Here is a 14593-nt window from a genome sequence, read left to right as displayed (position 1 = left end):
GAAGTGTTATTTTGTTTAATATTTTGTTGGGAGCCGCCCAGAGTGGCTGGGGAAACCCAGTCAGATGGGCAGGCTATAAATAATAAATTATTATTATTCTAGTCGATTCGGTGGGGTTAATTTCATAGCCTATGTCATGCTCCCATTGTTCTTTTATTGCTGTGTACGGAATATAGGAAGCTGCCAAAACCTGAGTCAGCCCATTGGTCCACCTCTTCCCCACTGTCTGCACTCACTGGGGCTTATCCACACTTACCTTTCCTCTGCTCTTTCCAGACACACTCCATGCTTTAAAGGTTGTCCTTTCCCCATGAAAGCTGTTCTTTAAATTTCAACCAGAGCAAATAGCAATCCACAGAAAACCCAAATTGATGTTTGCTTTGATTAATGCTAATGAGTGGGTTTTTGTTGCGTAAAAAAATAAATAAATTGCTGTGGCCTGGGAAGAGTGTGGCAAGAGGCAGGTGTGGATAAGCCTTGGAAGTGGCTCGGCCCTTCCTGGAGATGCCAGGCATTGAATCTGGAACCCTCTACCTGCAATTCAGATGCTTGTTTTTGATCAGGGAAGTGGCCTTGGCAGTTGGGTTGAACTTGCTCCCATGTTGCAGCAATGCCCTCCCCTGAGGCTTGCAGATCAAGACTTGTTAATGTCAAAGAATAAAAATCTAACGAGGTCGATTTCCCCCGCCTGATAATTCTCAGTAGTAAAGACACCAATGTGCTCTTGCACCACTTCCATTAATTCCGAGGGGGGGGGGGTGTGGAGTGTTGCAAAAGAACTTCCACAGAGATTTTAGCTCCTGTGCCCAATCAACCCAGTTCTCATTCTGCTTCTTTCAATGCAGAAGTTTGGAACCTCAGCTCTGTGGGCCTATTTTCCTGGCCCTTGGAAGTCTCCTCAGGCCACACCATTTACTGCTCCCACTTTGCATTACTTGCTGGACTGGAATGTGTCTTTAAACTCTGGTGTTGTTTCTTGATTGTCTGGATGAAGGACAGAGAGGGGTGTTTTCCCACTGATGTAACAAAGCTGCAGAAGCTTCTGGGGGGCTGGACCAGGAGGGTAGGCAAGAAACTAGTTCCCCTGGCAAATACCCGTTGTTGCCCAACCCACAATTGCCTGTTGATGCTTAACCTGCACTGTTGTAGCCAGTTGCTGCCTGAAAATGGCCCTCCTTCTGCATTAGTGAGGCTGGGAACCCCATTCACAAAAACTTGCCATCCTATCCATGCTTAGCTCAGGATTCCGGCCTTTGCTGAGCACAAAGTCCTGCGCAGCCGAGATTGGCCTTTCCTTTCCTCCTGCCTCTGGCTTCCTCTGTGTGTCACCCAGGAGAAGATGCCTGCCACGCTGTGTAGAATGATCCAATTAAGCTATCTCTTGGCCCTCTTCATTCTTTCGCCCTCCGGCGCAACGGGCACAAGGAGACCATGCCAATGAATTAATTAAATCTCATCAAATCACAATTAATACTTGATCTGCATCTAGAATGGAAGTGCCTGCCACTGCCTTTCAGCCAACTGCAGGAAGAGGGTGGAGGGAAAGAAGCAGGCCAGGGCTTTCTTTTGTACTTAGAACTCACAAAGTGGAGCAGAGATATCGGATTACTGTCAGCATGGCCAAAACTCTCCCAGGCAACCCTGCTCAGTAAATCCTTTGTACTGTACTTGGAAAAGTGTTACAGTAATGGCTAAAAACAGCAAAGAGTCCTGTGGTACGAGAGACACTGTCATGTATACAGGCGTAGGAAACCTTCTTGAGCCCAAGAGCTGTATTCCCTTCTGGGCAAGCTTTGGCAGCCCACGTCCAGTGACGGGCAGTGCCAGAGGCAAAAGCAGGCAGAGCAACAAATGGGCATGTTGCCTTTGCCCAGTAGGCTTGTTTCTACGCACACCCCTCTCTCTCCTCCACCCAGGCAAGGAAGAGGCGTGATCAGTTCCAGGACACCTTTCAGCCAAGGCAAGAAAGGAGCGTGTGAAGAAGGACCGGAAAGGGTTGGGGAGAGTAGGAGCGGCCTGAGCAGAGTTCAAATGTCCAGGAGGGCTGCATTTGGTCTCCTGGCCTGAGGTTCCTAATCACCAATACATAGATATTTAGTTCAAAAAAGTCACCTTCAAAGGTAGCTCCACGTAGAGCGCATTGCAGTAGTCCAAGTGGGAGATAACCAGAGCATGTACCACTCCGGGGAGACAATGTGCAGGCAGGCAAGGTCTCAGCCAGGAAAGGTCTCAGCCGGCATACGCAATGGAGCTGGTAGACAGCTGCCCTGGACACAGAATCAAGATCAAATTCCTGCATATGTAGAACGGGTATTATGTGGGACCTGTGGCAGTTCCAGTTCCACACATGCAAGCGGCCACGTGGGCATATATGGGGTGAGGTGATCTCACAGGTAAATTGGCCCCAAGTTGTTAAGGGCTTTCTGTACTAATAGTAACACCTTGAATGCTGTCCAGTAGCAAATTGCCAACCATTGCAGCTCTCTGAGCACAGATATTATATGCTGACAAGGCCTCACTCGTAGATAGAGATATTTGGCATAAGATTTTGTGGACCAGATCTCACCTCACCAGTTACACACAGTTGGTGCACAAGGATGACTCTCTCAGGAGTTTGTGGGAAACTTTGTGGGGTGGCAACAGAGAAGATTCAGATTAGGTTCTGCTATGGAAGGAGATGTGGCTACATATGGCTCCTGTCCCAAAGGCCAGAAGCACCATCCAAGTCCTTTGGCAGGAGTGGGCCAGGCCAGGGGGCAGCAGGAGCTCAACCAGGGCATGGTCTTCTTCAAATAAGTGTTCTTGCAGTCAAGGGCTGGAAGAAGTAGGAAGCCACACTGTTGTGGGCCTCTAGAACTAGCTGGAAAAGGGATTTCTAAGGCTCATCCCTGCCCTGGTCTGTTAGTGTTAATTGGCTCTAAATGATGTTTTGCTCCTCTTTCCAATCTCCAGTTCATTGACATTCCTGGCAACTTGCCTCCTTCCATGAATATCACTGAGCACCTTGGCCTGAAGAAGAGCCTCAAGATCACTTCTGCTTATCAGTGAGTGTACTTGCTGTCAGGCTACTCAGGGGGCGTTTGAGTACACAGGACATTTGGGGCTTTGTCCTTGCTTCCTACTGAGATGACTCTAGAGCAAAGCCAAGAGCATTGTTGATCCTAAGGAGCTAAAATTAAGGCTCCTTTGAGCAATACTAATCCACCTTCTATTTTGTGGTTTAGCAGGCAGGATTTGTTTGTTTATTTAAACATTTTCTGCTTTCATTCTTGGAATGTTTGTGCGTTGCTGAGTGGTTCCCTGTAAATAAGATTGCCACACCTCCAGATGTGATGTGATTTGGAGAATGGTACCCATGTTTTTGTAAAGTGATGTGAGAAACAGCGAAGAACACACATTGAGTGGGATGGAACTATCCAGCAAGCCAGCAATGTTGTGGGATGCTGAAAGGGGAGGGAAGGAGGGAGGCCAGGTCAACCTGTTTCCACTCCTTATTTCAGGCAATGTAAGAATGGGGCTGGTCTCTGGGAAGTTCTGCAGCTGGAGGACAATTACACCCTTGACAAATATCTCCAAGTTTCCAAGGTAAGAAGGTTCCTCTGCTGAACTTACATCTCTTCTTCTCCCACTCAGTCACAGAGCCTCCATGCCATCACAAATCTTCAGGTGACTGTAGCAGCTCTCATTGCTGACGGCTGCTACAAGCACCCTTTTGGCTCCTCTCATAGCACTACTGCTATCCACATGCCTGTTGGCTCATCCTGCCTTTCCCCCCCCCCCCCGCCCTTTCTCCTTCCTCGCTACTGCTGCACAACAAATCCAGACACCACTAGAAGCCAAGTGAGTGAAATAGTGGGTGGCCCCAGTACTCAGGAATGTCTCCCGTGTGAAATGGCTGTAAGGTGGAGCCATAAAAAAACATTAGTTGCACTCTGCCCTCTAATTATGTCACTAGAGTAATTGGTGCAGATTTACCCAGTTGGCATGTGTTTGTTCCAAGCTGCATAATTGCAGTATTTGGGAAAATATGGATTTTTGCTGTTTGGCGTTAAACAAGCAAACACGAAACTTCCCCATGTACTCATCCCATAGAACACCAGAGGTGTTAGATCTGGCTGTGATGAGTCATGCCTCTGTTTACATCTCAGTCAGGTTGCAGCAACAGGCTCCTCATGAGGCTGCCACTGAAGATCATTCAGGCATTTCAGCTGGTTCAGAAAGCTGCAGCCAGGGTGTGAACTTGGGCAAGTTATAGCGAGCACATGCCTACTAAGTAGGGCTGGCCCTACCCTTAGGCAGAGTGACGCAATTTCCTTTGGTGACTGTTCCTCTTGAACCCCTGGCCATTCTCCTCTGTTGAACACCAGGCGTCTGTGTGCCACAAGAGTAAGTCCATCTCATTTCCATGCACAATTTTAAAAGAAAATCCAATAATAATAATAATAATAATAATAATAATAATAATAATAATAATTTATTATTTATACCCCACCCATCTGGCTGGGTCCCCCCAGCCACTCTGGGCGGCTTCCAACAAAACACTAAAATACAATAACCTATTAAACATTAAAAGCTTCCCTAAACACGGCTGCCTTCAGATGTCATCTAAAAGTTTGGTAGTTATTTTTCTCTTTGACATCTGGTGGGAGGGCGTTCCACAGGGCAGGCGCCACTACCGAGAAGGCCCTCTGCCTGGTTCCCTGTAACATGGCTTCTCGCAGTGAGGGAACCGTCAGAAGGCCCTCAGCGCTGGACCTCAGCGTCCGGGCAGAACGATGGAGATGCTCCTTCAGGTATACTGGACCGAGGCCGTTTAGGGCTTTAAAGGTCAGCACCAACATTTTGAATTGTGCATTTGAGATGCATGCGGAAACACACAGTTGCAGTTATTTATCCAAAGTACTTATGAGGTGGTCCAAGGGCTACAATGCTGCCTCCATTTGCATAAAATGTCCCCCCCCCTAAACTTTTAAAAAGTAGTTAATCCAGCCACCCACAGCCCGGAGTGCCAGCACACAGAGATTGTTGCTGCCATATACTTGGCACACAAATGCAGCAAGGGCCCCTGGGAGCAGCTTGATTGTGTTCCATCACTCAGGGGGGATTGTATAGGAAAAAACAGGGCTGCCCCCATGTTTCTTCTGTACAATTACTGAGTGCCATTTTTGCATTTAAATTAAAAATCTTATCTTCTTTTTAAAGGGTTTTATTGTTAAGGTTATTTTGATTCTTCTTATTTATCATGCATTGTATTTTATTGTTTGTTACCACAGGCATAAAAATATATATCAAATGCAAGGTTTAAATGTAATCGGTAAACAAACACTTGGTTTTGTTTGACCAAAAATGAACTCTGGGACTGCCCCCGCCCCCTCAGATAAGCCACTTCTTCTTGCATGGTTTATTAATTTTGACCACAAAACCAAATTTTGATTTAATCTATGCATAATCTCTGAACGTAATTCAAGGTTCACTGAAACTACTCCCATGAGACTTGGACTCAAATTAGATGTTATGAGGCGTCCTGTAATTCTTCCCTCCATTTAAAAAACAACCAAACCCTGACACTCAAAGCAGGCTCAGCAAGGTGCAAGTCTAAGCAGAATAAGGAGAGGCTGCTTAGCCCATTCCTCTTTAGCCCAAGATGGTTTCCCAGTTGGATAAACATTGGTTGTATCCAGTGCTAGTTACATTCAGAGTAGACCCATTGAAAGTAATATACATGGCTAGCTATGGCCCATTAATATCAACGGGTCTACTCTGAGTAGAAGTTAGCAAGATGCAGTCCTTAGGGTTCCTGCATTTTTCTCCTCATGGGTAAAAATAGCAGCTTGGGAGGGTACTTCTGAGCTGTAAAATGACTGGAGGGAGAGGAGTAAGTTGCCTCTCCCTGCCTAGACTTTCCCCACTCAAACCTTTAGATTATCTAAGCCATGCTTCCTCAACTTCGGCCCTCCAGATGTTTTGAGACTACAGTTCCCATCATCCCTGACCACTGGTCCTGCTAGCTAGGGATCATGGGAGTTGTAGGCCAAAAACATCTGGAGGGCTGAGGTTGAGGAAGCCTGATCTAAGCTGTTTTGGGTTAAGAAAAGAAAATTGTGGGAGAGCATATAGAATGGAGGGGTGGGAGGCTGGAGCTGGCCAGCAATAATCCAGCACAGTCGCATCTTACATAAGGGTTATGTTCCAGGGATGGGGCATCTATGCAAAAGCATTATACTTGAGCCACCCTCTTGGAACCAGCCCCATGTGACTATCCTTATCTTTCCAGGTCTGCACATCAAGCAGGTTCTTGCCCCCTTGCGTATCGGGCTTTGGGATGCTCTCACAAGATCTTGTGGGGCCTCTGAGTTCCTGTGAGAGCATCATAGGCCCCCTAAGCAAGGCAGAGAACTTAAAAGCTCCTTCTATACCAGGGAAACTCTCCACCGTCCATGCTTTAATTTGTGCAATTTCAACCAGCTGGCCTATAACCATGTAAGGTCAAAATCGCATGAGTAAGTTGCAATTGTTCTGTACAAAAAAATGCAATATATAGGAAATAAAAGAAGTAAGAAAAATGAAATTAAAAATCATACAGCATCTAGCACAGCATGTTAGAATTTCTGCAACAGGCAGAAAAAAACGTTGAGCGGTCTGCCAAGACCCTCAGCAATTTTCAAGAGGTCCACAGTGGGGTACAGTTTGAGAACTTCTAGCCTAGGATAGTCCCCTCTGCTGCTTTCTGCCCTCACCTGGCCCTTGAAGGGAGTGTTTTGCTCCTTGGGCTACAGGAAGCTGTGGAGAGGTGGCAGGAGACTCAAGCAAGCACTCATGGGTTGCAGTGGAGCCTACCTTGATTCTGCTCTTTGGGATTTCGGATTCTCTTTTGGATTTAAGTCATGGTGCTGACTTATGCCACCTTCCTGCCTTTTGCTCCAGTACACTGCAGAGTTTCAGAAGCGCTTGGACAATTTCAATATCCGCTTTGAAGACATCGTCCTGTTAAATGCAGAAGGGAAGAAGGACCTGGAGACTTTCCGAGACAGCAGGATTGACCGGGTAGACTATGCAAACTTCAGAGCAGAGGTGAGAGGGAATATATGGGAAGCAAAAGCTTTGTCTGTCTCTTGTTTCTTCCATCAGTTGCTGAGAATATTATTTGGGGATGCTTTGAATGCTTGAAAATAATGCTATAGCAATGCTAAGTGTTACTCTTACTGCTATTCTTTTTTTCTAGATGCACAACCCTGTAGTGAGGACAAACATTCAAGATTTGGCAGTGGAACTTGAGAGACTTAGCAAGGTTCAGGTAGGTTTCCTCAGTTTACTGAGGCCTCATCTGCACTGTACCTTTAAAGCAATATTTCAACACTTTAAGCAGTTACGACTTGCCCCCAAGAATAATGGGAGCTGTAGTTCTTTATGGGTGCAGAAAGATGAGGAGACTGGAGGGGAGGCCTGATAAAGATGGCCGTTTAAGTTTTTTACCCCACTTCCCCAAGCACTATCAATGCACCAACTAACCTTATAGACATTGAGAAAGAAATAAAGAAACATGCAGCCTGGCAAGCGACAGGGTATCGCCTTCTATCCAGGAATGGTAATGGCCATCAGGTAATGGCCGCTAAACAAATAAAACTCCCAAAGAAATATGAAGCTATAACAAACTTTATCCTATCAGAAATGACTGCCCAACTAGAAAAGTTGAGACGATCTATGTCAGGATTTAACTATGGAGGGGAGGGGAGCTATAGCCCCAACTAAATCAAGCGAGGAACAGCTTACAGTGGCAATGAAAACAGCTGACAAAGCCTTTGATAAACAGGGCAATAAAATTAAGCAGCTTCCTTTGTATACAAGAGACGCTTAACTCACCTCAGGGTGCATGGTCTACTTGAATCAAATTTCCCACATGATACCAGGGGAAACATCAACCTGTCGGAGGCGATGTCAGGAAACTGGAACTTCATACATACGACATGGTTTTGAAATTTTTAAACCCATTTTGGGTTTTGGTATTTAAAGAGTTGAGTTTAATATACAAAATGGACCTACAACCTTCTCAAATTGCTTTACTTGGAGTAAGGGACACGTCTGCTCTAAAGAACTTTTAACGTCCCTTCTTGTGGCAGCACGTATGGAAATAGCCATGCAATGGCCCCCTGCCTTGAGCTTGAACATTGAAGCACACTACTCCAGAGCATGGGCAAGAGCCTGGCTGAAAAGCTGATGTGCCAGAAGTGTGCGACCAAAGAGAATTCTAACCCTCACCTTTTCTATGTTGTGTGGCAACTGTTTTTGGGTTGTGTGTGTCAAGAAGATTGTGTTTATAACCCACCGGGATTTCATGGTAATATGTGGAAACATCTTTTGGAGTGAACCATAAGAATTTGATCAGATATTTCTAAGCAAGTTGGTTTATGTGTTGCGAGTTATAGAATCAATAAATCATGGAATTGTACAGTTGGAAGGGATCCCAAGGGTCATACAGTCCAACCCCCTGCAATGCAGAAATTTATATTTTATGTGTGATGTGAAAAATGAACGTTTATTTTTTCTTTAAAAAAAAGGGTGCTGGAAGATGTTAGAAGGTGCCCTCCCTATTCCTTTCACAGAGCTACAGTTCTCAAAGTGATTTAACAATTGTCCCCTCTTTGCAGGGAAATCTGGGAATTGTAGCTCTGTGAGGGGAATAAGGAGTCTCATCACAACTCTTAGCACCCTTAACAAACTACAGCTCCCAGGATCCTTTGGGGGGAAGCCATGACTGAAGTTGTGTCATAGTGCTTTGAATGTATAGTGTGGAAAAGGCTTAGGTTGCAAGGGGAGGAGGAAAGTGAATCAAGGGAGCTTTTCGCAAATTCCCACCCTTGCCCTCTATCCAATCTGAACTATTGGTGTTCCCTGCAGAACGACAGAGCCCTGTTAGAACGACTCACTGAGGAAGCTCGGAAGCTCAAGGATATTCAGAATACGAAGGTCCTCACAATGGAGGACCTTGTGGTAAGTGTACAACGTGTCACAGAAGAGAACCCCACCCTGGGCTCCTGCTGTAGACGTCCTCGGTTTTCAGGCTTCAAGCTGAGGATGTGCTGAACCCCTGAACTGAATCTTTTTCAGCCTTCCTTGAAATTCCTCGACAGTTTACTTGATTACACTTCCGCTGCCCCATGTTTGCTGCAAATTTAGCTTTAGCAAATATTTGTAGCTTCTTCATTGTTGTTTTTATCATTGTCAGCCTAGTACAGGTGAGCACTGGCTATTTTCATTACATTTATATCCCACCTGCTTCTCCAAGGAGCTCAGGGTGGCACACCTGGTTCTGCTCCGCATTTAATCCGCACAACACCTTGTGAGGTAGGCTAGGCTGAGAGGCACCGACTGGCCCAAGGTCACCCGGTGAGCTTCATGGCTGAGTGAGGATTTGAACCCTGGTCTCCTAGGTTTTAGTCCAACACTCTTACCACTGCACCACACTGCCTATAGGTCAACAGCATACCCTCCAACATTTATCTGATGCAAATAGGGACATCCTATTCTACATCAGGAAGCTTCTCCCCTGTTTGATCTCACTGCACACATAGACATCCTATACAGGTCTACATTGGTCACCTTGAGCCAATTACAACCTCTCTGCTGAACCTACTTCAAAGGATTGTTGTAAAGAAAAAATGTGTGAGGGAAGGTATCATGTACAACACCTTCAACAGATAAAGGCAATGAATTAAAATTTTAGCTGTAGGATGCCTTGAGTCCCTGTCAGGGAAAAGGAATACAGTGGTACCTTGGGTTACATACGCTTCAGGTTACATGTGCTTCAGGTTACAGACTCTGCTAACCCAGAAATAATTACCTCGGGTTAAGAACTTTGCTTCAGGATGAGAACAGAAATCGTGCTCCGGTGGTGTACAGCAGCGGGAGGCCACATTAGCTAAAGTGGTGCTTCAGGTTAAGAACAGTTTCAGGTTAAGAACAGACCTCCAGAACGAATAAAGTTCTTAACCCGAAGTACCACTGTAATAATAATGAAAACTGTGAGACTGACCAGGAACATACCAGAGAGTAAACCCTCCTGAACTTAGTGGGACTTACTTCTGAGTAAAAAGGATTGCAGTGTAAGGCTGCACTGCACAGTCTTTACCCACCCAGTCACCTGGGAGTAAGCTCAATTGAATACAATGGGACTTACTTCTGAGTAGACAGTGTAAGGCTCCATTTACAATATAGGAATAAACATTCCACACATATCCTAAAAAATGGCTGGCTGCTGAAGCATTGCAATTGAAGAATCTAAAGTGGATTGGGTACATTTTCCTTCAAAATTATAGGAAGGGCTATGTTTGCCCGTGCCAAAATTTCCTTCATTTGGTGCAGGTATTTTATTTTCAGTATAAACAAGAGTCCATTATTGCACCTACACACACCTATACACACACAAGTGTGCAGCAAAGGCTCCTCTTTCCAAAAAAGGACAGGGATGGGGATCCTGATATCTCCACCACTTTTAATTGTTCTCCAAGATGTGGAGGGGAGGAAAAAGCAAAACCGGGACATTCTGGGATCAAATCAGAAACCAGGATGGCTTCTGTAATTCCGGGACTGTCTCTGGAAAATAGGGACACTTGGAGGGTTTGCAATAGGCAGGTTAGAGACTTTAAATAAAAACCTAGGAATGTGCTGAACTCCCTTGAAACATTTATTTAGCCTTAAAATTCCTCAGAGGTTTTGCCTGAGACAGTCCACGCTTTTTTAAAAAAACTTGTTTTGCTTCATTTGTAAGCCAGTCATACCTCTAAGCCACATGATGTGGCTTTGGCCCACATGACTTCTAGATGTGGAAAGTCTCCAAATTGTAGGCCGCAAATTTGGTTTTAGGTAAGGTGAAAGTGAGAGTTCTGGGTAGAGGGGAAAGCAGCAGATCATGAGGGGAATGGTTATTTTATGGGGTATGATTCACCTGTTCATTTTCTTATAGGCAAAGCTGAAAGAAAGTGTCGATTACTTATCAACGCTGGGACCTGGCTTCCAGGTATTATTACAGGTTATAGAGCTGGAATGGGGTTCTTTGGGGTGCTAAAACTCATTCTCCAAGAGAATTCTCCAGGTCTGTGCTATTCTAGTATGTCACCGGTAGTTTTAAATCTATTTATTTATATAATACATAGTATATATTAGCATGTTTCTGAAACCTCCAGATATATTCTTTTTGAGGTCGCTTGAAGGACCTTGCTAAATGTGAGTCAGCTTGCAAATTTAAACACAAGACTTCCTCTTTTTTCTTTTTATTTGTCTATTTGGGATTCAGAAATATTATAACAATCCTATTAGAACCAACACACCAGAACCTGAATGAGTTCTGAAAAAAATTAACATCAGTATTGTGAGTGACCAGATTAAAAAAATGCAACATATTGTCTTTTCAACGCTGCACTATCCGCTTCCGCTGCCTGTAGTTCTTATTGGTAGAAGAGAAGCTGCATAGCCTTTGGTCACTTCCAGACTGTCACTATTTTCGAGGTGGTGGTGGTGGTCTCAGTCGCATGCCAGCAAATTCCAGTTGTTCAATTATAGCTGATTGGGCTGTCTTTCTCAAAAGATGTGTGTGTTTGCCATAAGGAAAGTGACGGGGGAATTTACTGGGAAGTGTGAGATAGCACTTGCTTGATGAAACATTACCTAATCTACCCACAAACAGATCAGAATGGTTGTCTGGAAACAACCTTTTTCTTGAAATACACATTTTAGTATAGTTTTACTGGAAAGAATATCCACCCTTAAGTTTCTTCTTCAACAAATCTTGTGCAGCAAGGAGAAAAACAGTGGAATTCTCCAGGCAATTGGTTTATTGAGCATTCATCCAGCTTTGCTTGCACAAAGTTTATGTGCAGTTTAGACATAACAAGCATTTATTCTGATTTATTTTCAGGAAAGTTATATGGCACTGCAATGAGCATCCTTCCTGCATTTTTCTTGATTTGCTCACAAGTCTTTCCGTTAGTCATTTGTTCATCTCGCACTTTTCAATGTGTTTCACCATAGCTTTCTCAATTGCAAACCGTTTTTACTGTCTTAAAGTATTAAAACCCTATTGAAAGGAACTCTTCAAGTTCTGGGTATCTTTCTAAGCAGCATGCAGTGCCTATTTTACTCTTCATTGGAAGCCCTTGCTTCTATTTAATTCACCATTGAGGGATTTCAGCAAGCTCATTCTGTAACTTCATCTTTCAAGGATTGTGACTGTAACAGGGTAATGAAGTGTAATCTAAATTCCACCACAAGCATCTTGCAAAATTATGCACCAACTGGAAAGGTTGCTTGGGGGTATTGAACCATAATTACAGAGATAGGAAACTCCTTTCGATAAAAGAAAAGGTTCTGCATTTCCTTCATGTATATGTCAAATACAATATGTATTTTCTACACAGAAAGACTTTCCTGCTACAAAATAGTATGAAGCCCATGTGTAGACTGTCATGTGTGCTGGGGTTCTATTATGCTTGTTTTTTTGCTGTATTAGTGTGGGTGATGATGGCTTGTGACCGTGAAACACAAACATGTGCAACCAGCAGGCATGATGATCCACACCTTCCTTTGCCAACCTGGCACCCTTCAGGTGCTTTGGAGAACATCTGGAGGCACCAGGTTAGCAAAGGATGCATTGTAGGGAACCAAGGAAGAAACTGCAAGAGGTTGTCACTCTCAGCAGCCGCCCTGTGCTCCTTGTCACTTCTAGTTTCAGCCTGATTCACAGAGGGGAGGCCTGTCAATGGCTTTGTACATCATACAAAGTAATGTTTCTGAATACCAGTTGCAGGAAACCATAGAAGGAAACAGTGCTCTTGTGCTTGGGTCCTATTTGCAGGTTTCCCACAGGCATGTGGGTGGCCACTGTGGAAACAGGATGCTGGACTAGGTGGGCTATTGACCTGGTCCAGCAACCTTTGTGATGCTCTTATCATCTGTCAGCATCCCCCATATTGCTAAACTTTCTCCCTGCTTCCCCAACAGGCTCAGATAAACAATACCGAGTCTCAGATTGGCCTTATTGAGAAGATGTTCCCCATACAGACTCGGAAAATCCTAAGGCAGGTGAGTAGAAGGAGAGGTGATGGCATTATTCAGCATATTTTGTGGCTATAACAGAGGGTGAAATATAGGTGTGCATTGGTGTGCAAGAGCAGCAGTGGTGCTATCAATTTACCTCCTTTGCTGTTGAAATGGTACATCTGTCTTCAGCCAGAAGACAGGTTAGGTCAGGTGAGCAGGAAACATGTCATGCATCAGGGGCTGCACACTTCTGAATTGCACCAGCATATCCTGCTTGTGAAGCCATATAATTAGCCACTGTGGGGAAAAGTACTGGATTAGATAGTAGGAGAGAAGCTTGAAATTGAGACTGCCTAACTGGTGGCTTCAGAAACAAGACACCGACCAAAATCAGCATTTTTCTAAATTTTGTAATGCAGTTCTCCAGCCAAGTAATGTCTGCAGAAAGGCATATACTAGGGTAAAGTGCATGAACATGCATGGTAGCAAAAATAACATAAAAATGTATTATATTACTGAAAGCTGTGTTGCAAAAATATGTATTTTGGAATAAATTCACAGTAAAATGATTTTTTAACATTGACCTTTTTTAATGCTAAACTGATGCTACAAGAATTAAACGTATGACTGCAAAGGTGATAAAGTGAAAGCAACTGAAATTTGTGCCTCCCTACTAGATGGGAGGAGGCCTGTTATATTCATGACCCTCCACAAAAGCTCTCAGTCCGGACCAGAAACACAAGGAAGGGGAGAATGGGAGGGAAGCGGCAAAGGTGTTGTTGACAGCAAGGGTGACCCCCGTTGAAACCTCCCCCCGAATGGAAGAAAGGGAAGTGAGAGGTGGAAGAGAATAATAAAAATGCAAGGTTGGAAAGCAAGAGGAAAGTTAGGTTTCTAGAAGTTTTCTCAAGGAAGAAAAACAGAAAGTCAGTTGGATGTTTGTAGGAAATGTGTGTGCATTAGAAGAAACCAGGACTGACCAAAGCTATATGCCGTGTGTTCTCAAAGCACACAATGGGCTGTATGAAGCAGCACTTAGAGTTGCCAGGTGTATGTCAGCTGCCCCACAGAAGCAGCTGAGTGACTTGTCCAAGGCCATTTAGTGAAGGGATGGCTGAAAGGGGATTTGAACCTAGGTCTGATGCTGATCATTTGATGGCTGGATCTGTGTTAAAACACTTTTTGCAAATGGGCAACACATGCAGTCTGCTTCCAATAAATGTGAAATGCAACCTAGCTAACAACACATGCAGCATAATTTTTGTGTAGGAGCAATCTTCAATTTGGAAGATAATGCATTAATTGGTGGAGGAACAGGGTGGGGCATCTCTGATTACCCTATTGAGAAGCACTGGTTGGAGTCCTTCAACCTGCACCTCCTTTCTCCTACAGGAGCTGGATTGCTTTGTAAGAAAAGAGGTGGGGTACGTCTCACAGTACCTGAAATGGCTGAGGAGCGTGGTAAGTATGAGATTCTTTTGCACCCGAGTGGTGCCTCAGGAGTGAGATGGTGCTGAACAAAAGTGGCAGCAACCACTGGACAAACCTTGCCTTGGGGTGG

The 14593-nt window shown here is 44.5% G+C and overlaps 1 protein-coding gene across 1 annotated transcript in view; it reads left to right on the top strand.

Annotated features, from left to right (window-relative positions):
* The window catches only part of PROM2 (prominin 2), a 53617-nt gene that overhangs the window by 25966 nt on the left and 13058 nt on the right, over window positions 1–14593 (top strand). The window contains exons 13-20 of the mRNA XM_053401517.1: window positions 2953–3044; window positions 3501–3585; window positions 6925–7071; window positions 7223–7294; window positions 8896–8988; window positions 10961–11014; window positions 12994–13074; window positions 14425–14493. Coding sequence (XP_053257492.1) covers window positions 2953–3044; window positions 3501–3585; window positions 6925–7071; window positions 7223–7294; window positions 8896–8988; window positions 10961–11014; window positions 12994–13074; window positions 14425–14493 — 693 coding nt within the window. The remainder of the gene's footprint in view (window positions 1–2952; window positions 3045–3500; window positions 3586–6924; window positions 7072–7222; window positions 7295–8895; window positions 8989–10960; window positions 11015–12993; window positions 13075–14424; window positions 14494–14593) is intronic.

The sequence above is a fragment of the Podarcis raffonei genome, chromosome 8 (assembly GCF_027172205.1).
Source record: "Podarcis raffonei isolate rPodRaf1 chromosome 8, rPodRaf1.pri, whole genome shotgun sequence".
Classification (NCBI taxonomy): Eukaryota; Metazoa; Chordata; class Lepidosauria; order Squamata; family Lacertidae; genus Podarcis; species Podarcis raffonei.
Note: the sequence above shows the minus strand (reverse complement) of the source record. Positions and strands in the feature narration are given on the sequence as shown.